The 26,427-nt window shown below is 42.2% G+C and overlaps 2 protein-coding genes across 6 annotated transcripts in view; one reads left to right on the top strand and one right to left on the bottom strand.

The window, feature by feature from the left end:
- Positions 1–1,724: 1,724 nt before the first annotated feature.
- On the bottom strand, positions 1,725–26,192 carry atp5pf (ATP synthase peripheral stalk subunit F6). 5 transcript variants are annotated; one of them, XM_028792914.2, is made up of 4 exons: positions 26,169–26,192; positions 14,479–14,661; positions 11,883–12,010; positions 1,725–1,844 (listed from the first exon to the last, which is right to left on the bottom strand). In XM_028792914.2, the coding sequence occupies exons 2-4, from the start codon at positions 14,646–14,648 to the stop codon at positions 1,813–1,815; spliced, it is 330 nt and encodes a 109-aa protein (XP_028648747.1). In that variant the 5' UTR covers positions 14,649–14,661; positions 26,169–26,192; the 3' UTR covers positions 1,725–1,812. The 5 variants fall into 5 exon arrangements, with proteins under 5 accessions (XP_028648747.1, XP_028648744.1, XP_028648746.1 ...); XM_028792911.2 differs by lacking the exon at positions 26,169–26,192 and adding an exon at positions 24,837–24,958; XM_028792913.2 differs by lacking the exon at positions 26,169–26,192 and adding an exon at positions 24,846–24,934.
- The window catches only part of gabpa (GA binding protein transcription factor subunit alpha), a 60,210-nt gene continuing 59,104 nt past the window's right edge, over positions 25,322–26,427 (top strand). The window contains exon 1 of the mRNA XM_028792910.2: positions 25,322–25,657. Coding sequence (XP_028648743.1) covers positions 25,523–25,657 — 135 coding nt within the window. The 5' untranslated portion in view covers positions 25,322–25,522. The remainder of the gene's footprint in view (positions 25,658–26,427) is intronic.

The following is a 26,427-nucleotide window of genomic DNA, read 5'->3' as shown; positions in this document are numbered from 1 at the left end:
CTTTGGACTGATGAGACAAAAATTGAGTTATCTGGTCAGAAGAAAAAGCGCTTTGCATGGCGGAAGAACAACACCGCATTCCAAGACAAACACCTGCTACCTACTGTCAAATTTGGTGGAGGTTCCATCATGCTGTGGGGCTGTGTGGCTAGTTCAGGGACTGGGGCCCTTGTTAAAGTCAAGGGTCCGAGGAATTCAACCCAGTATCAACAAATTCTTCAGGATAATGTTCAAGCATCAGTCACAAAGTTGAAGTTACGCAGGGGTTGGATATTCCAACAAGACAATGACCCAAAACACAGTTGGAAATCTACAAAGGCATTCATGCAGAGGGAGAAGTACAATGTTCTGGAATTGCCATCACAGTCCCCTGACTTGAATATCATTGAAAGCCTATGGGATGATTTGAAGCAGGCTGGCCATCAAACTGAACTGAACTGGAGAGATTTTGTATGAAGAATGGTCAGAAATACCTCCATCCAGAATCCAGACACTCATCAAAGGCTATAGGAGGACAGCCTCTAGAGGCTGTTAGATTAGCAAAAGGAGGCTCAGTATTGATGTCATATCTCTGTTGGGGTGCCCACATTTATGCACCTGTCTAATTTTGTTATGATGCATGTTGCATATTTTCTGTTAATCCAATAAACTTAATGTCACTACTGAAATACTACTGTTTCCATAAGGCAGGTCATATATTAAAAGGAAGTTCAGCCAATGAGAAACAAAAATCCAAAGAATTAAGAGGAGTTCCCAAACTTTTTCATATGACTGTATTTAACTTATAATCAAGAAACCGTCTGACATGAGAACTGGCAGGGTTAGCTTTTCAGAACAAGACTAAGGACCCCCCATTTCTTAATGAATACGAGAGATCCCTGACAAAGAAGTTCTGTATGGAGAAATGGGCCACAATTCCAGGGGTGTACTGTAAGAACACCAAAAACGTTTGGCTGAAGTTCTACAATTTAAAGGCAATGCTACCAAATATGAAATAAAAAGTGTAAGTAAACTTGTGACCCACTGGAATTGTGATCTAGTCCATAAAAAGTGAAATATCATGAGGTTTGTGGTGGCTCTGAGGTTAGGGATCTGTGACAGCAATCAGAATGTTGCCAGTTCGAATCCCGTAAATGCCAATAGGGACTCTGCTCTGTTGGGCCCTTAACCTGCAATTGCTTTGAGTAGTGAGAAAAGTGCAATATAAATGCAAAGAATTATTGTGGGAAAAAAATGACTGTCCTGCACAAAGTAGTCATCTTAAACGATAAGCCAAATTTACAGCTTGATGATATAAAATCTGAGGTGGGCTGATAAAGGGAGTTTTCAATTGTCCACCCTAAGTGTATGGAGACTTTCGGACTTCTGCTCTACCCGTCTGTCAAGCTGAGATCGATTTACAAGCTCCTTGGTGTCCAGCGTTTCTAACTGGGACACGTGTATCGATTTCTGTCTTGGTGTTCTCTTAGCGAGGCAGGACGCTCTCCTAAATCCTGCCGACATCTCCTAATGTAGGAAAACTGATCAAATGCTTTAACTCCGACTATGAGGAGCACCAAATTTGCGTCATTTTTTTAGCCACGTAGGACCATTTTACGGAGCACTGGTTTCATTAACGGCATGAACTGCCTTGTAATGTTAACAAGTCAGTGAGAAAAAACACAAAATAAAAACCTGCAGTCTGAGAACAAGACCACAAAAAAAAATAGAAAGGATTTCAAATGTATGGCAACATTTTTCCCCAAATATTTATTAAATAACATCTACCGCACCACAAGCATATGGACAGGAGAAACACGTGGCGTGGCCTGTTCACTTGCTGGTCAGGTCTTCAAGCTTGGGATCTGCAGGAAAAAGAGCAACACAAAAGAAAAATAAAAGTTACCAGTCTGTAAAGCTTAGACCTGAAAGATTATTAGAAGAGCTTTTCATTTCTACTCCACTAATGTACAACATGTAAACTCACGACTGGCATTTGCACTGAAATCCTGTAGCCCCCCCAATTCAAGGATTTTTTTACATCACAGGACTAAAATTCAGGAGTTGCGAGTGGACAGGAGCCGTCAGATGAACCTCAGAGTTGCAGATGTCTCTCTATACCTACGAGGTTAGAAGCAGGCGCTGATACCGCGCATTGGCGCACCCACCATATGACAAACCACCTCCGGATCCCAGATTAGGACCCGAGTGCAGCCACGCGACGGGTGACACCTCAGTACCACCACACCAGTTCAGATAGAGTGGAACCAGTGGCCGGAGTGCCAATTCTGCCACCAACCCCCAGGTTTTTCCTTGCACGTTGGCGGGCCGACATTTACTGTAGATTAACGCCATACCCAGGACAGATCAGAGTCACTTTTGACGTTTACAGGATTCAAACTGGCCACCTTCAGATTGCCGTCACAGATCCCTACCTCAGAGCCACCGCCAGTGTGTTCCAAAAAGTATTCGTTGGGGTTGGTTGGTTCTCTGGAGGAACAAAAGATTTGGTGGGGCAACCTACTAACCTTGGTAAATCCAGAAGACGGGATGTTAAACCAGTGAGGAGGCCAATGATAACTGCAGCCACACTTTTAAAACACACTTTAGCCACCAAAGGTCTAAACAGACATTCATATAAGGATTCACTGATGTGAAGCAAACAAAAGGACTTCAACATGGCGTCCACGTGTGCCGGCAATCACTGGGGTGTGCGAGATGTTCAACCCGGACACAATCAAATGGACACCGACAGTTCATAAAACACACGCTCTTTATTAAACAAGTGTGCCCAAACACACACTGTGCTCCTGCACCACAACACCCTTCCTCTGGCCTTTAAATGTCCGTGGGCCGCCTTTCTTCCTCTCATCACTAGAGCTTCGTCCACCTCCAGCTCCTGACTCTCAGAAGGCGGCCCCTATTATGTCCACCCGGATGTGCTCCAGGTGCTTGTGGACGACCTTCTGGCGGCACTTCCTGGTGTGGCTGAAGTGCCGCACTAGCACCCGGAAGCATTCTGGGCGTCCCTGGAAAGTTCTTCCTCCACCTGCCCAGGTGTGGCAGAAGTGCAGGTTTCCCAGGCTCCACGACGCTCAGGGCGCCCCCTGGCAGTGGCCACGGGCCCCAATGGGTTTGAGCCTCTTTGCTCCGTCGTCCTTGTGGTCCCCTCATCATCCAGGGCAGTTGCCCCTTCGTGGCCCGGGGAACGTATAGACCGCCTCCCGGTCCTTCCAGGCGTCCCGGCTGGGTCTAGCCCCCCCCGCCTCCTGCCACATGTGTAACACTCAAACTAGACAACACCCCAAACTCTGTGTCTATAATAAATAATTACAGCAATAGAGCACAGAGACAGAACATCTACACAGCAGCCTTCTTTATACAAATGGACACTCGGCTTCCACATCCATTTGACGCTTCTCCATTTCTAATATTTAAGCTTCACTTCTACACTTTTCAGGCATTGGTTGCTGCAGGATTCAGAACAAAAAATCAGGAGTCGTCTCCCTTCGACTTTCTCGTATACTCAGATATGGGGATGGATATTTGAGGAGTAAACCGCAAGATAAGGATTATATCTTATCTACATTAAAGAACAAATCAAATCAACAATATATTGAACAATTATTATAAAAGTAAAGTTGAATAAATCAGACTCTGCAGCTGCATGAATAAAAAAGTACCACTTCCGGTTAGCGAAAATAGCCCAAAAGTTGTTGTGTACCTAATACTGGTATGCAAAATTTGGTTGACCTGACTGACTGAAAGTGTACTCAAGTTATCGTGTTTACACACACAGACAGAATTCCAAAAATGGTATGTTCGGACTCAGGGAGGTCTAAAATGTCAAGATTCATCAAAATCGAAATTTTTGGATGATTACGATACTTTGCCTACGAGAAAGTAAATCGGACTCAGGAAGGTCTAAACGTCGAGATTCATCATAATTGAAATTTTTGGACAATTATAATACTTTGCCTATGAGAAAGTAAATCAGTCTTGGGGAGGTCTAAAACATTGAGAGTCATAAAATCTCGAAATCGAAATTTTTGGACGATTACAGTACTTTCCCTACGAGAAAGTAAATCTGACTCGGGGAGGTCTAAACTTCAAGATTCATCAAAATCGAAATTTTTGGATGATTACAATACTTTCCCTATACTTTGTATACGAGAACATAAGAACACACAGAAGAAAAAAGAAACAAAAATGAGGAAACTCTCCTGTTTAAATCTTTTGAAAGACAGACAGACACGGTAGTTTAAATTTTACTCTCAAATATCAAGAAACATGAAGTTACAATCCAAGACATTTGGCGAACATTTCGTCTACATTAGTGTGTAAATGACTGTAGAATTGACTTGTCTTTTTCCAATGGGTCTGTACAACAAAAAATAAACAAATAAAATATATCAGACACTCGCTTATCTGCACCACTAGGCAGAGTGACTTCTGAACACTTAGTTCAAAGATATCCATGACAGTGTCACACGTGCCCAGTGCTTAGGGGGCTCACTCAAGTAGTTAATGTCTGGCTCATTAAAAGATGCTGCACTGGCAAACTCTTCAGAAAAACTAAAGGCTGGCAGCAGAACTCCATCAGCTGAGTGCTGTTAAATCTCGTTATTGACAGACATGGCATAGTTAGTAAACTTGTCAAATTCACAGATGACACTAACATTGGAGGGATGGCAGACACTGAGGAGACAGCAAAAAAGAATTCAAAATGATCCGAGCGAGCTTCAAAACCGAGGGAACACCCGGGACATGCAGTTTAGCGTTGCAAAGGGTTAAAATCAATGACAAATACAAGACGGGAGACACTGACATACAGGAGTCAGGTTGTGCTGGACCTGCTTCAGGGCTGTGAACATTTGGGTCATGTTGTGTACATTTGGACAATTTTTATACATGCCCAGAATTGTTCATGGAGCTACAGAGCAGGGGAATTGGAGCTTGTGGCACAGTGAGGGTGAACAGGAGACAGAGGCCTTCACAGGCTGAAGAGGAAAAGAGGTGACAATACGGTTTTCATGTGGGAGGAAAACTTGGTGGCATTGGCATGGCATGATGTCAGACGGGTGACTTGTCTCTCTACAGTACACAATAACAACATATGTGAGAATGTACAGCAACAGACAATTGAAAAGGAAACACCAGTGCAACACGTATTGTAAGCAGTGCAATGTGGCAATACATACAAAGGGCCGCTTTGAGCGAGATCAGACTTTGCTGTGTAACACGTATGTGATAAGTATGTGAAATCAGAGTATGCAGGCTCATACAACATGCAAGACAGTAACATTTGTCAAAAATAAATATTTTTTGTTGATTTGATATGTCAAACCATTGCTTTGTGTTCTTTTTTTTTTTAAAAAAAAAAGAAGAGAAAGGAAATAAAAAAATATTAGCCCTAAAAGAAATGAGGAGCAGAGGCGGTCTAGATCAGAGCTGATAGAATTCTGGGTGCAGAGATCACAGTTCATCTAGGGGTGCTGGGGACACATCCTGCCATTCCCTAACAGCCGAGCTCCCACTAATTATTCAGTCAGAACTTTGTAACCGCACTGCCTGAGAGGGACTACCATTCCCACTGTGGCCCCAGATTGCTGCACAATGTAAAAGGAGAGCAGTCTGAACGGAGATGGGAGCGATTATCGATGTTCTGTTCACCTTAAGGTTTAAGGTTTCTTTATTTAGTCATGTTTACACAAGAAAACATGAAAAATCTAATAACAGACAGAATGAAATAAAACAAATAGAAACAAGACAGGTTAAGGTAAGGCAGTTAGATCATACATAGTTACACCAAAAAAAAGGTTACAGGATATATAGCAAAACCTTCATCATTATCTCCAATATTTCTTATTGAAAAGTCAAATGGCACAGGGAAGAAAGGAATTTCTGGAGCAATTTGTGTGGGTTTTCAAAGTGACTCTCCTTCCTGATTTACTGAAGTTTTAGTTCTACATGTAATGGATGTCTGTCGTCAGTTGAGGTGATTTCCAGTTTCTTTAACATTGCCTGCCCTCTGACACACACACACACACACACACACACACACACGTCAAATCATCTACATCAGCCCCAATAACTTTAGCTGCATACTTCGTAATGTGCTGGACCTTTTTTGAGTTTTGGTTTGTCAGACTATAAAACCAGGCAATGAAACGGAAAGTGATCACAGACTGCGATAAAAGGACAACATGAGGTCCTTGTCTACTTTAAAGAGTTTGAGTTTATGGAGGAGAAATAAGTGCTGGTTGCATCTAGAGAATATTTTTTTTGTACAGGGGTACCTCTGATTTTTACCTGAATTATTATCAATCTTTAATTTAATATTGTTTATTGTATCAGTATGCTGCTGCTGGAGAATGTGAATTTCCCCTTGGGATTAATAAAGTATCTATCTATCTATCTATGGTCACGACCATAATTCATTCCAAAACTCTGGTCGCGACCCGAATGTAATTTCCCCATAAGATTGTACAGTCATATGAAAAAGTTTGGGACCCCCTCTCAGCCTGCATAATAATTGACTCTACTTTCAACAATAAAGATAACAGTGGTATGTCTTTCATTTCCTCGGAGTACTGGGGTTGGGGGGGGGGTTTCCAAACAAAGATTTTTAGTGACACAGTATTTAGTTGTATGAAATTAAATCAAATGTGAAAAACCAGCTGTGCAGAAATATGGGTCCCCTTGTCATTGTGTTGATTTGAATGCCTGTCACTGCTCAATGCTGATTGGTTGGTTGATGAGCTTGTTAGGCCTTGAACTTCATAGACCGGTGTGTCCATCATGAGATATAAAGGTATTTAAGGTGCTCAATTACAAGTTGTGCTTCCTTCACTTTGACTCTCCTCTGAAGAGTGACAGCATGGAATCCTCAAAGCAACTCTCCAAAGATCTGAAAACAAAGATTGTTCAGTCTCAGGATTTAGGGGAAGGCTACAAAAAGCCATCTCTGAAACTGTCAGTTTCTGTAACTGTAAGAAATGGAATCAGGAAATGGAAGGCCACAGGCACAGTTGCTGTTAAACCCAGCAGGTCTGGCAGGCCAAGAAAAATACAGGAGTGGCATATGAGCAGGATTGTGAGAATGGTTACAGACAACCCACGGATCACCTCCAAAGACCTGCAAAAACATCTTGCTGCAGATGGTGTATCTGTACATCGTTCTACAATTCAGTGCAATTTGCACAAAGAACATCTGTATGGCAGGGTGATGAGAAAGAAGCCCTTTCTGCACTCACGCCACAAACAGAGTCGCTTGTTGTATGCCAATGCTCATTTAGACAAGCCAGATTCATTTTGGAAGAAAGTGCTTTGGACTGATGAGACACAAATGGAGTTATTTGGTCAGAACAAAAAGCGCTTTGCATGGCGGAAGAAGAACACCGCATTCCAAGAAAAACACCTGCTACCTACTGTCAAATTTGGTGGAGGTTCTATCATGCTGTGGGGCTGTGTGGCTAGATCAGGGACTGGGGCCCTTTTTATAGTCGAGGGTCGGAGGAATTCAACCCAATATCAACAAATTCTTCAGGATAATGTTCAAGCATCAGTCACAAAGTTGAAGTTATGCAGGGGTTGGATATTCCAACAAGACAATGACCCAAAACACAGTTGGAAATCTACAAAGGCATCCAAGCAGAGGGAGAAGTAAAATGTTCTGGAATGGCCATCACAGTCCCCTGACTTGAATATCATCGAAAACCTATGGGATGATTTGAAGCAGGCTGTCCATCAAATTTAGCTGAACTGGAGAGATTTTGTATGAAGAATGGTCAGAAATACCTCCATCCAAAATCCAGACACTCATCAGAGGCTATAGGAGGACAGCGTCTCGAGGCTGATAGATTTACAAAAGGAGGCTCAACTAAGTATTGATGTCATATCTCTGTTGGGGTGCCCACATTTATACACCTGTCTAATTTTGTTATGATGCATGTTGCATATTTTCTGTTAATCCAATAAACTTACTGTCACTGCTGAAATCCTACTGTTTCCATAAGGCATGTCAGATATTAAAAGGAAGTTCAGCCAATGAGAAACAAAAATCCAAAGAATTAAGAGGGGTTCCCAAACTTTTTCATATGACTGTATGTAAATACAATTAATCCGTTCCAGTCCATACGAACTGTATGTAAATATTTTTTTAAAGATTTTTAAGCACAAAAATAGTTAATTATACCATAGAATGCACAATGTAATAGTAAGCTAAATGTAAAAACCTTGAACAACAGAAAACACTAACATTACAAGAGTTGGCGCTACACCCTTACAAACCACTCGCTGCAAACATTTTTTTCTTATGAATTTTAAGCGCAGGGAAAAATCCTTTATTTACACAAAAACGAACCCTAAACGACCAAGAAAACTAACCTTGCATGAGTCGAGTTCTGGCGTGAAGGAAGTGAGGAGGAAGCTGGGTGGAGAGGAGGTTACAGTTTTGAGGGAGACTCCGGCTCCGCGAAGGAAGATTCCAACTTAGAAAAATCAATAGATTTCTAGTAGATTTCGACTTCTTGTACTTGGCGGCACGACCGGCAACACGAATGCCACGCTCATACCTTTCAATGATTTCTTTCTTTAATTGGATTTCGATTTTCTTCAAAACTTTCTTTTCACTAACACAAAATGAATGCAAAACACATGAAATAGAGCACAGAGTTCACAGCGAATTAACGCATGTCTGACTGAGAACGATGTACAGGGAGAGACTGAACACGTGCGGAGATCATTGGCGCGTATGAACCCGAAGGGAAACTGGCCGCCAGTGTTTTTGTTCACCACCAGAGTGTGTGGTCGTGATCAGATGTAAAACTTTTTGATCGTAACCCGATTTTTACTTGTTCGGAAACGTTCGTGATCAGAGGTTCTACTGTATTAGTATTCCAGTTAAGACTGTTATCTAGGTAAATTCCTAACGTATTTTTATTCAGTCACTATTTGACTGACGACACCACTGTGGTGGGGCTCATCTCTGGGGAGGATGAGTCCACCTATAATGACGAAGTGGAGCAAATCACAGCATGGTGAACTGACAACAACCTGCTCCTGAACACAAGTAAGACCAAGCAGCTCGTTGTGGACCTCAGGAAAATGGAAAACGGACATCAAACCACATCGGAGGGGACCGTGTGGAAAGGGTGTCAGACTTCCGCTTCCTGGGAGTCCACATCATGGAAGACCTGTCCTGGGGTATGAACACAGCTGAGCTGGTGAAGAAGGCTCAGCAGAGAGTCCTCAGGAAGAATAACATCCCCCAAAAATTGCTGGTGTCCTATCGCTGCTCTACTGAGAGTATCCTGTGCTAACTGCATCTGCGTGGGGTTTTCCAGCTGCACAACAGCGTAGAGGAAGACACTTCAGCGGATCGTAAAGACTGCCCAGAAGATCATCGGCTGTCCTGTACCCTCTCTGGATGAACTGCACAGCTCTCACTGCCTCAGGAAAGCAGAAAACATCTTAAAAGATTCCTCACACCCCTAAAGATAGAGGAGCATCAAAACAAAGACTAATAGACTGAATAGCAGTTTCTACCCTGTTGCTATTAGGACACTGAATGCCACCTCATCACCTCCAATGTAGCAGTGCAATAGATGACATCTTGTGCAATAGTGTTCATATGCAATTAAGGTTCTTATGTTGAATGTTTGTGTTCTACCTTATTTCTTCTTATCCTTTTGTAATTATATTTATTTATATTTTGACACTGCAGGGACTGCACCCAATTTCATTGTATTTGTTACAATGACAATAAAGATATTCGGATTCTGATATTTCTACCTCCTCCCCCAGAAGTACAATGGGTGAACATACAGATTTCTGTCTCTTAAAATCAAATACCATTTCTTTAGTCTTTTTTACATTCAGAGTGAGAGAGTTGTTATTGCACCAGTTTACCATCCAGTCCACTTGATTTAGATAGTGGCTTTCATCCTCCCCAGATATGCGTCCTGTGAGCCTGGTGTCATCAACATACTTGATATCACTGGTCAACAAGCATTTTGCTACTGGGATTCTTTCATCTGTACTTTAACAAATTTCACTTGCTGACTCCAAATCTTAAAACCGTTTTCGTCCTGCAGCACGTCCCGTTTTTTAGTTATGATGTTCCAGGTCTTGGACAACTAGGGTGACTGGACAATAAAGATGGATAACCATTTTGATAAATGCCGGTAATTCTATTGGGGATGCCACACGCTACTAACAGCTGTGAGTTGTTTATCTTGTCATTATTAATTTTATTTAAAAAATTATTCATTTTTAATTACCAGAAAAAAATTTGTTACTGATTACCACGTCTTATATGACTCTTAAGCATAATGACACAACTCAGACTTGACACTGCACTAGGTAGTCGGTTCTACTGTTTCCTTAACATCACTTTGCATTTCAGGACATTTTGTTCATTAGGTTCTCCATTACGTTGAAAATTTTTGTCAAGGCAATGGATAGAAACGTCAATGCGTTTCAGCATTTAAGAAATAAGTTTGGTCTCGAGAAAAATGAAGCCAAAACTAAGGAAGGTGTTTTGGGTGGTCCTGAAATCCATGAACTGATGCTTGACTACTTCTTCTTCTTCTGAGGCTAGGGATCTGCACTGGCAATCGGAAGGTTGCCGGTTCAAATCCCGTAAATGCCAATAGGGACTCTGTTCTGTTGGGCCCTTCAGCAAGGTCCTTAACCTGCAATTGCTGAGCGCTTTGAGTAGTGAGAAAAGCGCTATATAAATGCAAAGAATTATTATTTATTATTATTCTTTCGGCTGCTCCCGTTAGGTGTTGTCACAGCGGATCATCTTCTTCCATATCTTTCTGTCCTCTGCATCTTGTTCTGTTACACCCATCACATGCATGTCTTCTCTCACCATATCCATAAATGTTCTCTTAGGCTTTCCTCTTCTCCTTTTGCCTGGCAGCTCTATCCTTAGTACCCTTCTCTCAGTATACCCAGCATGCATCTCCCCTCTGCACATGTCCAAACCAACGCAATCTCACCTCTCTGACTTTGTCTCCCAACTTGAACTGACCCTCTAATGTCCTCATTTCTAATCCTGTCCATCCTCGTCACACCCAATGCCAATCTTAGCATCTTTAACTCTGCCACCTCCAGCTCTGTCTCCTGTGCCACAGTCTCCAAGCCACATCCACCACATTACACTTCATTTCTATGTGAATCAAAAATCTGTCAAAGCAGATTTTCACAAATACAAGTAGCTGAGCAGACCCAGGTCTGACAGATGATTCATCTAAGAGTACAACAAATTTTTCACTCTGCCAGATTCACTCAGTGCTTTTACATGAAAGCACTATAATTTAGTTTACATGCTCAAAATACTGTACATTACAACACTTAAAAGTCATCCTTTGTTTATGTCATAGGCAAGTGCCACCTACAACCCTTAAGCTCAAGTATGCCCTGCATTAATTGTGACCTTTTAAAATTAAAAAATAGAGATACAGTCACAAAACAGAACCTGGCACATGAAGTTCAATCACAATAGCTGTGAGAATTTCGACAAGATCTCCAAAGTTAAACCCTGTCCACACTTACTATCCATCCATCCATTATCCATCCATCCATCCATTATCCAACCCGCTATATCCTAACTACAGGGTCACAGGGGTCTGCTGGAGCCAATCCCAGCCTACACAGGGCACAAGGCAGGAAACAAACCATAGGGCACCAGCCCAAACACACACACACACACACACACACACACCAAGCACACACTAGGGACAATTTTAGTATCGCCAATGCACCTAACCTGCGTGTCTTTGGACTGTGGGAGGAAACCCATGCAGACACAGGGAGAACATGCAAACTCCACACACGGAGGACGTGAGAAGTGAACCCGAGTCTACTTACTGCGAGGCAGCAGCCACACTTACCAGTGAATTTGAAATCTGGAAATTTAGTGAGGTCACCTCCACCATAGAGTCTCTGGAGTTTAGCCAGCTCATCACTCATGTCCTTGTCAAACTCTGGTCCAGCTTCAACAGCTCCTCCTCCAGCAGCCCTGTAAAGATTTAAAAAAAGTGAGCGTAAGTGCCAGACATTATTACTACTAAAAGTAGTAATGGGAATTTACCAGTATACAAAACAAACCTCAAAAGGTTAGCTATGAGTGTACCTGGTGCAACAGTGTGTTTCTCCCACATACAGTGGGTATAGAAAAGAAATCCCCTTCGAAATATACCCATTTTTTTGACTTACAGCCTTTGAAACCACACAAACCAATATTTTTTCCAGCTTTACTTACTCAATGCACCCTCTAACATCCACGTGAAAGATATCACAGCTACAGTTCAAAGAATTATAAAAAAAATAAAAAATACTGAGATGAATAAATGACAAACCCCCCCAACTCAATCAGGTGTCAGTGCCCACCATTTCCATTGCGGTTACTGCCTTCCTTCCACCTGTGCTCAGTTGTAATGAGTGTGATTAGTGAAGCTGTTCCTGGAGCATTCATTCCCTTGCTTGATGGTGCAACTGACAGCAAACAACTGAATAGGGGTGGGGGTCCACTGTCAAAATACCTCAGGGATAGAGTTGTGGATAGACATAAGGCAGAAGATGGAGACCAAAAACATTATCAATCCCAAGAATCACAGTAAAGTCCATCATAAAGAAGTGTTTGGTATGACTAGGACCCTCCCTGGATCCTCCAAACTGGATGGAAGAGCAAGGAGGAAACTGGTAAGAGAGGCTACCAAGATTCCAATGGCCACTTTGAAGGAGTTACAGGATTTGATGGCAAAGAGTGGTCATTAATTGTGTGCATGTGACAACAATTCCACAAGCGCTGCACAATTGTTGCTTGTTTGGGAGGGTCGCACTTCTCAAGAAAGGCCACATGAAGGCTTGTTTGAGCTTTGCCAGAATGCACCTTGAAGATTCTGATGCCAAGTGGAAAAAGGTCTTATGGTCAGATCAGACCAAAATCAAACTATTTGGCCTCAATACCAACCAGTACACCAATGCAGCTCACCATCCACAACACACCATACCTACAGTAAAGCATGGAGGGGGCAGCATCCTGTTATGGGGGGCCTGGGGCTCTTATTAGGGTAGCAGGAAAAATGGATGGGGCAAAATACCATCAAATTCTTGAGGAAAACCTGCTACCCTCTGCCAGAAAGTTGAAGATGGGCAGAATATTCACCTTTCAACATGACAATGACTCGAAGCACACAGCAAAATGGACCAACACAGGGACTGAAGGAGAAAAAAGTGAATGTCCTGGTGTGGCCAGTCAGAGCCCAGACCTCAATCACACTGAAAATTTGTGGAAAGATCTGAAGATAGCAGACCACCAACGCCCACCATCCAATGTGAGCGAACTTGAACAGTTAAACTGTAAAGAAGAGTGGGGGGCAAATATTACACAATCTAGGTGGGCAAAGCTGATAGAGAAGAATCCCAACAGACTCAAGGCGGTCATTAAAGCAAAAGGGGGGGGGGGTCCTTTATTAATCTCAGCAGGTCTTGTGTTTGATTTTTTAATCATTTTTCTGAACTGTAGCTCTGATATATTTCACTTGATGATAGAGGTGGCATTGAGTAAATAAAGCTGGGAAGAAATATTAGTTTGTGTGTTTTCATTTAAGGCTGTAAAGCAAACAAACTGGGAATATATTCGGGGATTCTTTTCTATACCCACTGTACCTATAACTGTATACACAAACACAAACAAATGAATACATGCACGCACACACACACACACCCCAAGCCATTTGCAGAGTGGTACACTTATTTAAAAGAAATCCAAGGGATCCCCTTCTACAGGAAATCAGATAAAAAAGCTGTAATAAAAATATCTGATATCGAAGGAAATGACATGTGGAACTACAGATGTTTAAATCCTAACTGGAAATCACTTTCTCTCTTGCATTCTAGAGGAGCAATAACTGTTCTTTTTATTAAAGTGATCTATAGCCGACTTTGGTATGCACTTCACCAATTCAGTCAATCTATTCCTAGGAAAATCTGTTCTCTTTAAAATTTTACAGGTTGTCCATTTCTTTTATTTTGTCCCTTTCCTGCTTTCTACTGCCATCTTTTAATGAAGTCCTCTGTGAACATTCTCAAGAAAATAAAATACGGGGAAACTGACCATTTTAAAGATGTCCACAAAATCCACCTGAAAATATTGAAAATGTGGCATACAGCCCATGCAGGTGCCATAGCCTCAAGGATTTTCCAACTAAGTGTATGAAATGTTTTTAATCTAAAAGAAGACAGTAACACAGCTAGTAGGTAATAATAATCCTGAACAGCCACTGAAATGAAGCTCCGCCTCCATCCACATGACATGCAGTTCCTTCATCGTGTGCTCTCTGTGTGTGTGCCATGAGTTGTGGTGCAAGGGTGGCAGGCTGCTGAGTGTTGTTGGCAGTGCAGTTTCTTTCTGCAGAATTCAGCTCATTCAATGTTACCTCCAATTTACCAAAGGAAAGCTTAAAAAAACAAAAAAGTACTTACTTGCTCTTAGTGTTATATTCCCGAATCTTATCTACAAAGAGCTTCTGCACAGGGTCCAATTCCTTGGCTTTATTAAACGCCACAGCAGACAGGCCGAGGTTCCTGCATAGGTGCTTGGTTACTAAAGTCCGCACTTGGGGAAAGAGCTGCGAGAGGCGCTGCACATTCATTGTAGCTGCTACTCTACGGAGAAAGAACATAAATAATTAAGAACCATTTCAAATCTGTATACTCAGATATGGGGATGGAGATTTGAGGAGTAAACCGCAAGACAAGGATTACATTATGTACATTAAAGAACCATCAACAAATCAAATGAATAATACATTGAACAATTATTATAAAAGTAAAGTTGAATAAATCAGACTCTGCAGATGTATGAATAAAAGGTAAAGTACCACTTCCGGTTAGCAGAAATAGCCTAAAAGTTGATAGAAATTGACAATGCTGTGAAAAAATATTTGCCCCCTTCCTGATTTCTTCTTCTTTTTTTTTGCACGTTTGTCACACTTAAATGTTTCGGATCATCAAGCAAATTGAAATATTAGACAAAGATAACCCAAAGTGAACACAAAATGCAGTTTTTAAGTGGTGATTTTATTTATTAAGGGGAAAAAAAAACTATCCAAATCTACATGGTCCTATGTGAAAAAGTAATTGCCCCTTAAACCTAATAACTGGTTGTGCCACCCTTAGCAGCAACAACTGCAATCAACAGAACCATCACTTAAAAACTGCATTTTGTGCTTACTTGGGTTATCTTTGTCTAATATTTCAATTTGCTAGATGATCGAAGTGTGACAAACAGGCAAAAAAAAAAAAGAAATCAGGCACTTAATACTTGCATGCAACGTTTGGTTGACCTAACTGAAGGCGCGCTCAAGTTATCGTGTTTACAGTCACTTACAGACAGATGTCATTCCAAAAATGGTATGTTCAGACTCGGAGAGGTCTAAAACGTCGAGATTCATCAAAATTTCAAAATGGAATTTCCGGAGGATTCCAATCCTTTCCCTACACTTCGTATACGAGAAAGTCAGGGACGTCTACAACATCGAGATTCATCGAAATCTTGACATTGAATCTTTGGATGATTACAATACTTTCCCTATATTTTGTATACAAGAAAGTAAAAACACAAAATGACATTCAGCACAATGTCAGTCTACGGAATTTAACATTTCCTATTATTCATATCAAACAACTAATGCATGCTTGGTAAGGAATAACTTTTTTTTCCATTTTACTTGGCTAATTGAATTATTACATAGAAGCTGGGGCACATTAAAATATTTGCAAGCACATTTACAATACTAAGGTAGGCTGGCACCCTGCCCGGGGTTTGTTTCCTGCCTTGCGCCCTGTGTTGGCTGGGATTGGCTCCAGCAGACCCCCGTTACCCTGTAGTTAGGATATAGCGGGTTGGATAATAGATGGATAGATTTTAATTTGGCACAGTATTATTGAGTCATAACTGAAAACAGATCAACCAAATGACTGATGGCTTTTCACTACAGCACAGCATTTGTGTTATTTTAAAGTGCAATACAAAAAACACATATTGCATTTTAATTCCTGTCCACACATTACATGTCATAACTAAAAGCAGAGCAAAATGTACTGAATTTCACTTAGTGACCACTCGGAGTGTATTGCATTATAATTCAAGACCATGCATTAACCATGCCAAAGCTGAATATAATCGAAATGACAGATCAGCATCAAAAGGTGGGATTAAGGGGCAACCACAGTTGGGGTAGTTAATACAGCAGGGAATACACCATCTCATTGAAGAGGTGGAAGCGGACACAGTCAAAAGAAGGGGAAAAATAATTAATAACTGGCTATCAAATATTGGCATGCAAAAGGTGGACAGGCCTTAAAATATGCCTGCTAAGTGAGCAGAAGGTGAACTCACCGCCAAAAGGCATAAAGTTAGAGATGGCACATTTCTTTTCAGCACTGTATGCAAGTTAGTGTATTGTTTTTGTTTTGTTCAAATGTACAGTGAAAAATCGGGAGTGGTCTCCCCTCGACTTTCTCATATGGGGATGGATAAATGAGGAGTAAACCACAAGACAATGATTATATTTTTATTTTATGTACATTAAAGAACCATCAACAACAAATCAAATCAAATAATACATCGAACAATTATTAAAAAAGGAAAGTTGAATAAATTGGAATCTGCAGCTGCTTGAATAAAAGGTAAAGCACCACTTCCAGTTAGCGAAAAGGTTAATAATAATAATTCTTTGCATTTATATAGCGCACTTTTCTCACTACTCAACGCGCTCAGCAATTGCAGGTTAAGCGCCCAACAGAGCAGAGTCCCTATTGGCATTTACGGGATTCAAATCGGCAACCTTCCGATTGCCAGTGCAGATCCCTAGCCTCACAGCCACCACTCCATTTTGTACCTAATTCTTGTATGCAAAATGTGACTGACCTTAGTGAAAGCGTACTCAGGTTAATGTATTAACATACAGTATCTCACCAAAGTGAGTACACCCTTGACATTATTGTAAATATTTTATGATATCTTTTCATGGGACAACACTGAAGATATGACACTTTGCTCCAATGTCCGTGTACAGCTTGTATCACAGTGTAAATTTGCTGTCCCCTCAAAATAACTCAAACACACACTCTAAACCGCTGGCAACAAAAGTGAGTACACCCCTAAGTGAAAAATGTCCAAATTGTGCCCAATTAGCCATTTTCCCTGCCCGGTGTCATGCGACTCGTTGGTGTTACAAGGTCACAGGTGTGTTAAATTTGCTGTTATCGTTCTCACACTCTCTCGTACTGGTCACTGGAAGTTCAGCATGGCACATCATAGCAAAGAACTCTCTGAGGATCTGAAAACAAGAATTGTTGCTCTACATAAAGATGGCCTCGGCTATAAGAAGATTGGCAACATCCTGAAACTGAGCTGCAGCACGGTGGCCAAGACCATACAGCGGTTTAACAGGACAGGTTCCACTCAGAACAGGCCTCGCCATGGTCAACCAAAGAAGTTGAGTGCACATGCTTAGCGTCATATCCAGAGGTTGTCTTTTGAAAATAGACGTAGGAGTGCTGCCAGCATTGCTGTAGGGGTCAGCCTGTCAGTGCTCAGACCATACACCCACCGCACATTCCATCAAATTGGTTTGCATGACTGTCATCCCAGAAGGAAGCCTCTTCTAAAGATGATGTACAAGAAAGGCCGCAAACAGTTTGCTGAAGACAAGCAGACTAAGGACATAGATTACTGGAACCATATGCTGTGGTCTGAGGAGACCAAGATACAAACATATTTGGTTCAGATGGCATCAAGCGTGTGTGGTGACAGCCAGGTGAGGAGTACAAAGACAAGTGTGTCTTGCCTACAGTCAAGTATGGTGGTGGGAGTGTCATGGTTTGGGGTTGAATGAGTGCTGCTGGCACTGGGGAGCTACAGTTCATTGAGGGAACCATGAATGCCAACATGTACTGTGACATACTGAAGCAGAGCATGGTCCCCTCCCTGGCCCGCAGGGCAGTATTCCAACATGATAACGACCCCAAACACACCTCCAAGATGACCACTGAGGGTAAAGGTGCTGGACTGGCCAAGCAGGTCTCCAGACCTAAACCCTATTGAGCATCTGTGGGGCATCCTCAAACGGAAGGTGGAGGAGCGCAAGGTCTCTAACATCCACCAGCTCCGTGATGTCGTTATGGAAGAGGATTCCAGTGGCAACCTGTGAAGCTCCAGTGAACTCCATGCCCAAGAGAGTTAAGGCAGTGCTGGAAAATAATGGTGGCCACCCAAAATATTGACACTTTGGGCACAATTTGGACATTTTTCACTTAGATGTGCTCACTTTTGTTGCCAGCGGTTTAGACATTCATGGCTGTGTGCTGACTTATTTTGAGGGGACAGCAAATTTACACTGTGATACAAGCTGTACACGGACTACTTTACATTGGAGCAAAGTGTCATATCTTCAGTGTTGTCCCATGAAAAGATATCATAAAATATTTACAAAATTGTGAGGGGTGTACTCATTTTTGTGAGATACTATACATACACACACATAATTACAAAAATGGTATTTTCAGACTCAGGGAGGTCAAAAACTTTGAGATTCATTAAAATCTCGACATCGGATTTTTCAACAATTTCAATACTTTCCCTATACATCGTGTACCAGAAAATAAAAAAGGAAATGAGAACGATGCAAAAAATTTGGGCACCCACGATATTTGTGGCCTCAGAACTCCATTAGCTTGTTAGGACTATTCACAATCATTGTTAGGAAACCCCCGGTGATGCAAAGCTGTACAAGTCCTCAAACAATCAGCCGCCATTGGGCTCCCCTAAGCAGCTGCCTAGCACTCTTGACAAATAAAATAACTGATGCTCACAAAGCAGGAGAAGGTGACAAGAAGATTGCTAAATGTTTTCAGGTCGCCGTTTCCTCCGTTCAAAATGACATTAAGAAATGGCAGTTATAAGACCGAGAAAACGTTCTGCTTGTTGGATTGCTAGAAAGGCAAATAAAATTCCCCATTTGACTGCAAAAGACCTTCAGGAAGACTTAGCAGACTCTGGACTGGTGGTCCACTCTTCTCCTGTGCAGCAACACCTGATCAAATATGACCTTCATGGCAGAGTCAGCAAAAGAAAAACTTTTCCTGCATCCCAGCCACAAAATCTGGTGCCTGACATCTGCAAATGAACATCTAAACAAGCCTGATGCATTCTGGAAACAAGTCTCATGGAGCAATCAAGTCAAAATAGAACATTTTGGCCACAAGGTACGTTTGGAGAAAGAAGGGGGTCGAGTTCCAGGAAAAGAACACGACTCCAACTATTAAGGATGGCGGTGGGTCAATCGGACTTTAGGTTTGTGCTGTAGTCAGGGAACATGTCAATGGTAGAGGGAACAGCGGAGTCAAATAAAGACCACAACATTCTGGAAGCAAACATCACACCATCTCTTAGGAAGTTGAAGATCAAAGAGGACGGGTCCTACAACAAGATAATGATCCAAAACACACCTCCAAATCTACAAAGGAACACCTCAAGAGGTGCAAGCTGACGGTTTAGCCAAGGCCCTCATAGTCCCCCGACCTAAACATCATTGGCAATCTGGGGAGAGATCTCAAAGAGCAGTGCGTGCCAGACGGCCCAAGAACCTCACAGAATTAGAAGACTTTTGCAAAGATGAAGGGGCAAAAAGACCCTAAGTAAGAACTGAAAGACTCTATGCTGGCTACAAAAAGCGTTTACAGGCTGTGATACCTGATAAAGGTGGTCTTACCAAGTACTGACCGTGTCGGGGGTCCAAACCTTTCTTTCAGACCCTTTTCATTTGTTTTTAAAATAAAAATGTAATCTTGCTTAAAATTTTAAAGAACTGTGTCATCTTTAACTTTATGAATTTTGGTGATCAGTTCTTCTTCTGCTCACTTAACTATTCACAGTAAGGGACATTTTAAGCAAAGGGGCCCAAACTTTTCCATGCCACTGTATAAAAAAAAGATAGGTCACACTAAAAATGTTTCACTATATTCAGTATTCAGTTAAAACTGCTAACAACCCACACTTTGAAAATGTACACACTGCCATTAATTCAACATGTCTAAAAAGAAAAGAATTCTAAAACGACATAATCAAAAGTTTTTCCAGTAAGATCTAAAGCAGGGGTGTTGAACTCTGGGACTGGAGGGCCGCAGTGGCTACAGGTTTTCATTCTAACCGTTCTCCTAATCAGTGACCTGTTTTCACTGCTAATTAATTCATTTTCCCTTCATTTTAATTGCCCTGTTTTTAAGGATTCAGTCCTCTGAATTGATTTGTTTCTTCATTAAAATGGCAGGCAAACAGAAATGAGATGCGAGACGAGCCAAAAGATGACCAGCTAAACTGGGATTTCAAACTCCAACCAATTTCACTCCAAACAGTCTCTTAATGAGAAGCCGATTCTTGCTGTTAATTAAGCCCGTTATTTAATTCAATGGCTTGTTGCTGCTCTCATTTCCAAACTTGTTGATTTTTCAGTTTTTTCTAAGAACACCGTCAAATTGTTTTGCTGACCTGAGAGACCAGCCTTACTGAGACCTTCACCTTTCTTTATTTTCAGATATTGTGTGATGGGCACAGGGGAGCTGGTCATAAGGTGGCTTGTTTGATGTCTCGTTATTGTTTGGCTTTTAATTAAGGAAATGAGACAATTAAGGGGCCGTAGTCAAGTTAATTAAAACTAAAGCAAAAGACGTTAATTAGCAGTAAAAATGGCTCACTATTGAAGAAGATGGTTAGAATGAAAACATGCAGCCACTGCGGACCTCGGGGACTGGAGTCCGACACCTGTGATCTAAAGCATATTCTTACAGCATTTCATTAATCACTCCACTGCCAACTTTGACAAAACTCATGCTTGCTGCCAGACCACAGAATGTTTACAAGTGGAAAGCTTCTTTCCCCAACCATTGATGCCACCTGCCTCACATTTTGACACTAACTGGTCATTTGATTACATTCAGTCTTTCCTTGTTTAATGCGTGGTCGTGAATCCAAATATAATATGCTCAGTGCAGCCGCTAAACTAAATGCAATATGCTTACTTTGCTTTTAGTTATGACACGCTACATATCAGGTCAGGGAGCAGCGCGTTGCCGAACTCACCACACGATGCCAACAGCTTGGGATCCTGGTTGGCAACTCCCCAGGTGCACACACACAGTCCTTAAATGACCCTTTATCTGTTATCTGGGTGTCCCCTTGGCCTGGTCCAGCTACTCGGGTCCTCAACAATAGGGGTCCTGTGAGCCGGGGAATCGTGTCACATGGCCATAGTGGCATAACTGACGCGCCCTCACAATGCAGGTCATGTGCCTCATTTGGGGCTCCATGAGCAACACAAAGATTCTCTGAAGAGAGACACAGTACTAAAGGAGTCCAATATTCATCTTATCACTGGATGGCATCCATGTCTCACAAACAGGGTACCAGGACTCAAAAGACTTGGACCTTCGTTCTTTTGTACAGATATCAGGAGCGCCACACACCCCTTTCCAGCGACCTCATGACCCCCCCCCCCTCCATGCTCTCCCAATCCGTCTACTGTCTTCATAGGAAGAGTCACGAGAGACGTGAATGTCACCACTAAGGTAAGTAAACCTCTCGACAAGGTCGACACTCTCTCCGCAGATAGACACACTACCGATGGCCGTGCCCAACAGGTCATTAAAGGCTTGGCTCTTGTTTTATATCAGGACACGCACAAGCTTAGACCCTCAGACTCCTCGCTCATTCTCTCGAGAGCCCCAATCCGTCAAGATCACAGCATCATCAGCAAAGTCAAGATCTGTGAACCTTTCTTCACCAACAGATGCCTCACAGCCACTGGACCCCATGACCTTGCCCAACACCCAGTCCATGCAAGCACTGAACAGAGTAGGAGCAGAACACCCCCCTGACAGACCCCAGAATCAACTGGGAACAACACACAGGTTCTGCCTCCACTCTGCACAGCACTCACAGTACCAGTGTACAGGCCGGACATGATATCCAGCAACCTTGAGGGGATCCCGCAAAGTCCCAGCATGTCTCACAGGGCAATTTGATCAACTGAGTCGAACGCTTAACAAAAATCGACAAAAGGCTGCAAAGAAACTCTGCCGATACTCGCGTTTGTGCTCCATGAGAACCCTCAGTGCCAGGATGCGGTCAATGGTTGACTTCTTAGGCATAAAACCAGACTGTTCAGGTCGCTGGTAGGTGAGAAAGTGATCAGGAATCCTACTAAGGATGATCCTAGCGAGAACCTTACCAGGCATTGAAAGCAGTGTTTTTCCCCCTGTAGTTGCCGCAATCCAGATGATGAGCCTTCACTTTCCAGATACAATCGTGGCCGAAATTATCGGCACCCCTGGAATTTTCCCAGAAAATGCACCATTTCTCCCAGAAAATTGTTGCAATTACAAATGTTTTTGTATACATGTTTATTTCCTTTATTTGCATTGGAACAACACAAAAAAACAGAGAAAAAAGCTAAATCTGACATCATGTCACACAGAACTCCAAAAATGGGCCGGACAAAATTATTGGCACCTTTTCAAAATTGTGGGTAAATCGTTTTCTTTCAAGCATAGGATGCTCGTTTGAACTCACCTGTGGCAAGAAACAGGTGCTGGCCATATAGCAATCACACCTGAAGCCAGTTAAAATGGAGAAGAGTTGACTCAACCTTTCTGTTGTGTGCCTGAGTGTGCCACACTAAGCATGGAGAACAGAAAGATGAGCAGAGAATTGTCGGAGGACTTGAGAACAAAAATTGTGGCAAAATATCAACAATCTCAAGGCTACAAGTTCATCTCCAGAGTTCTTCATGTTCCTTTGTCCACTGTGCGCAACATAATCAAGAAGTTCACAACACATGGCACTGTAGTTAATCTCCCTGGACGTGGACGGAAGAGAAAAATTGATAAAAGACTGCAATGAAGGATAGTCCGAATGGTGGATAAACAACTCCAATCAACTTCAAAACATATTCAAGCTGTTCTGCAGACTCAGGGTGCAACAGTGTCAGCTCGAACTATCCGTCGACTGAACGAAATGAAACGCTATGGCAGGAGAGCCAGGAGGACCTCACTGCTGACACAGAAACATAAAAAAGCCAGACTGGAGTTTACCAAAATGTACTTGAGGAAGCCAAAATCCTTCTGGGTGAACGTCTTGTGGACAGATGAGACCATGGTAGAGCTTTTTTGGTAAAGCTCATCATTCTACTGTTTACAGAAAACGGAACGAGGCCTACGAAGAAAAGAACACAGTGCCTACAGTCAAACATGGTGGAGGTTCTAAGATGTTTTGGGGATGTTTTGCTGCCTCTGGCACTGGATGCCTTGACTGTATGCAAGGCATCATGAAATCTGACGACTACCAAATGATATTGGGGCGCAACGTAGGGCCCAGTGTCAGAAAGCTGGGTCAGAGGTCATGGGTGTTCCAGCAGGACAATGACCCCAAACATACCTCTAAAAGCACCCAGAAATGGTTGAAGACAAAGCACTGGAGAGTTCTAAAGTGGCCAGCAATGAGTCCGGATCTAAATCCGATTGAACACTTATGGAGAGATCTCAAAATTTCTGTTGGGAGAAGGTGCCCTTCAAACCTGACAGACCATGAGCAGTTTGTAAAAGAAGAGTGGTCGGAAATCCCAGTGGAGAGGTGTAACAAGCTTGTTGATGGTAAGAGGAAGCGCTTGATTTCAGTTATTTTTTCCCCAAAGGGCGTGCAACCAAATATTAAGTTGAGGGTGCCAATAATTTTGTCCAGCCCGGTTTTCGAGTTGTGTGTGAAATGATGTCAGATTTAGCTTTTTTTGTGTTGTTCCAATGCACATAAAGGAAATAAACATGTATACCAAAACATTTGTAATTGCAACAGGTTTCTGGGAGAAATGGTGCATTTTCTGGGAAAATTCCAGGGGTGCCGATAATTTCGGCTAGGACTGTTGGGACAAGTCCCATTTTCCAGTTTGTCAGTTACGTATGAACATGAATTAAAATACAATACGCTTTTGTTACGCATTTTAAACTGATATGAACATTGGTTAAAATCACATGATAATATTTGTAATTATGACAACACCGTGCCAACATTAAATGCACCACATGCATAACCTTACAACGTAGTTTAAACATTGCATTTCATTTTGCAACGAATAATCTTTCTTATGAACCACTTTTTCATACAATCGGTAACCACTTCATTGTTAACTTTTAAATGAGAACTCCTACTGCAAATCAAACATTTTCAAAAACTCCCTAAACAGCTTAATGCAACTTTAGGACTGCAAGGAAAACAATGAGCTGCTAAAACCGACTTGTATTGCTTTTCACGCATAAAAAATAAAATAAAATCCTTGACAGTAGGAAACAAAAACACTTAATAGAGATCCCAAAGCTATTGATATCAGCTCATGCTAAACCGTTTACATTTTTAATAGTAGAGTCCCAGACTTAGATCTTTATTCTCCGAACGTTTACATTCTTTGTAATTATGAATGCACGGTTACATGTTTCAAATTAAGTATACAATCAGACGCTGTCGAAACAAAATTCTGAAAAACGGTCATGCCAACGTAAACCGAACTGAGTCAAACAGCCGTCATTACGAAGCCGCTCGTGTGCAATCCCGGGCCGCCCCACGCCTGTCACCTTGCAAGTCTCCCCGGTTAAAAATCCCTGCTCTTACATGGAGCCCTCGCTCTTTACTAGTAGAATCACCAACTGCTTTCGGCGTCAGACGAAGCCTCCAATAACATCCATTTCAGGACACCCAAGAGTCATTCTAAAGAAGCAGTAAAATAACGTACGAGAGTCACCTTGCGTATTCTGACCTCCTCACTGAGCCACCGGAGTTTGAAGCCTCACACAATGGCTGCTTCCGGCCCAGGCGCACTCTGGGTAATTGCCCTTTATCTTTGACGTAGTAAAAAGTGCAACAATTTGAACCAAAGCGCCAAGCACATAAATGCCAATCTGTAACAGTTTCTTTAAGTAACTTAAGATAGCAATTCTAAAATAATATAACAAATACATATCCTTTGTTTACATAAATCATGCAGTATGCAGGAAAAAAAGAAGACATTTGGGTTTCACGTTAAGTTTCATATCAAGGCATGCAAATCCCTTTAAAAGGGTGTTTTAAATTAATAACTAATTCAGTGACAGTGCTATATTAAAGGCATACGCGCTTTTCTGCTTTTTAACGCAAGCATGGAAAAGGCGCTATATAAATATCCTTATTATAACCCCCATGAGGACTACAGCCGCCATTTTGAAAGCGAATGACTCAATAGGACAAGCAGAGGTTTGGAGCGAAAGGCATCTTGGGAAACGGAGTCCGTTGCGCGTTTTCTAAATTCGATCAACTCGCATTCTGTTTCCCGCTGTCCTTTAGGAGAGCCTAGCACGATGTTAGAACTTCCCAGTTGTCGTTTAAACGAAGGCACCCTAGTTTTGTAATTTGCCGCATTCTTTCCCCCTTTGTTTCGGTTTTATGTACTGGCGGCCACCACGTTCCCTCCCCCTTACGTCCAATAAAGACCAAGACGGAGTTGAGAAGCAAACAGCAACGCGAGTGGCACCGAACCCAGGGTGGCTGACCAAGCGTGCGAAGCTTCCTTTCGAAAAGGTATGTGCTGCGTCCGTTTGGATCTTTTTTTGTATTTTTTTCCCCTTCATGGGTTCAATGGGTGATCAGCTAAATAAATCCGTAACGACTTCCAGTTTCATTTAAAGACAATGTGACTGAGCGACCGGGATCGCGGCAAAGTTAACCGAAATACCCGCCGACCTGTTTGCACGTTTCGGTTTCCACTAACAGTCCTATGCATCGGTATCTTTACAACATTGGTATTTTTCTGTAATGTTGTAAATAGTAGTTTGATTTTTCGGCTCTCAGTTGTATTTTCGTAAGACGCTTGCGGTTGTCGGGGTGGCATCATCCTTTGTTTGGCTGGCATCCGAGTGATGGGTTACTATTTTCACGCTTGATTCCCCCGCCCCTGGGGCGCCCCAAAAAAGGCTGCGTATGGCGCCTTGCCTAGCGTTTGATTTTCTTTAGCGAGTTCGATGGGCTGGAGGGAATGCACCTGGACCCAACATCATTATTCCGACCGGGCTCCGGAGAGTCGCGTCCTTACCCCCCGATTTCCTTTCCCTTGTCGCCCCAGCACTCTGCCAGGATTTCCGGCCTGGTGCTTCACGTTGGCTTACCCTGCGCTTGTTTTGTTTCCGTTTCTCTCCATTTCCGTTTGTAGTTTTCCAATTTGCGGAGAGAAAGTGACAGACTTATTGGCATGTCCGAAATGTTTATGACGGGTGTATCTGTGAAGAGCCCGTTCTGGTGCTTATTTCAGTTTTTTTTTGTTTTACACAAATAAGCCCGAGGCTCTGTAGAGT

The sequence above is a fragment of the Erpetoichthys calabaricus genome, chromosome 4 (genome assembly GCF_900747795.2).
Source record: "Erpetoichthys calabaricus chromosome 4, fErpCal1.3, whole genome shotgun sequence".
Lineage (NCBI taxonomy): Eukaryota > Metazoa > Chordata > Cladistia > Polypteriformes > Polypteridae > Erpetoichthys > Erpetoichthys calabaricus.
This window is presented reverse-complemented; position numbering and strand designations above follow the sequence as displayed.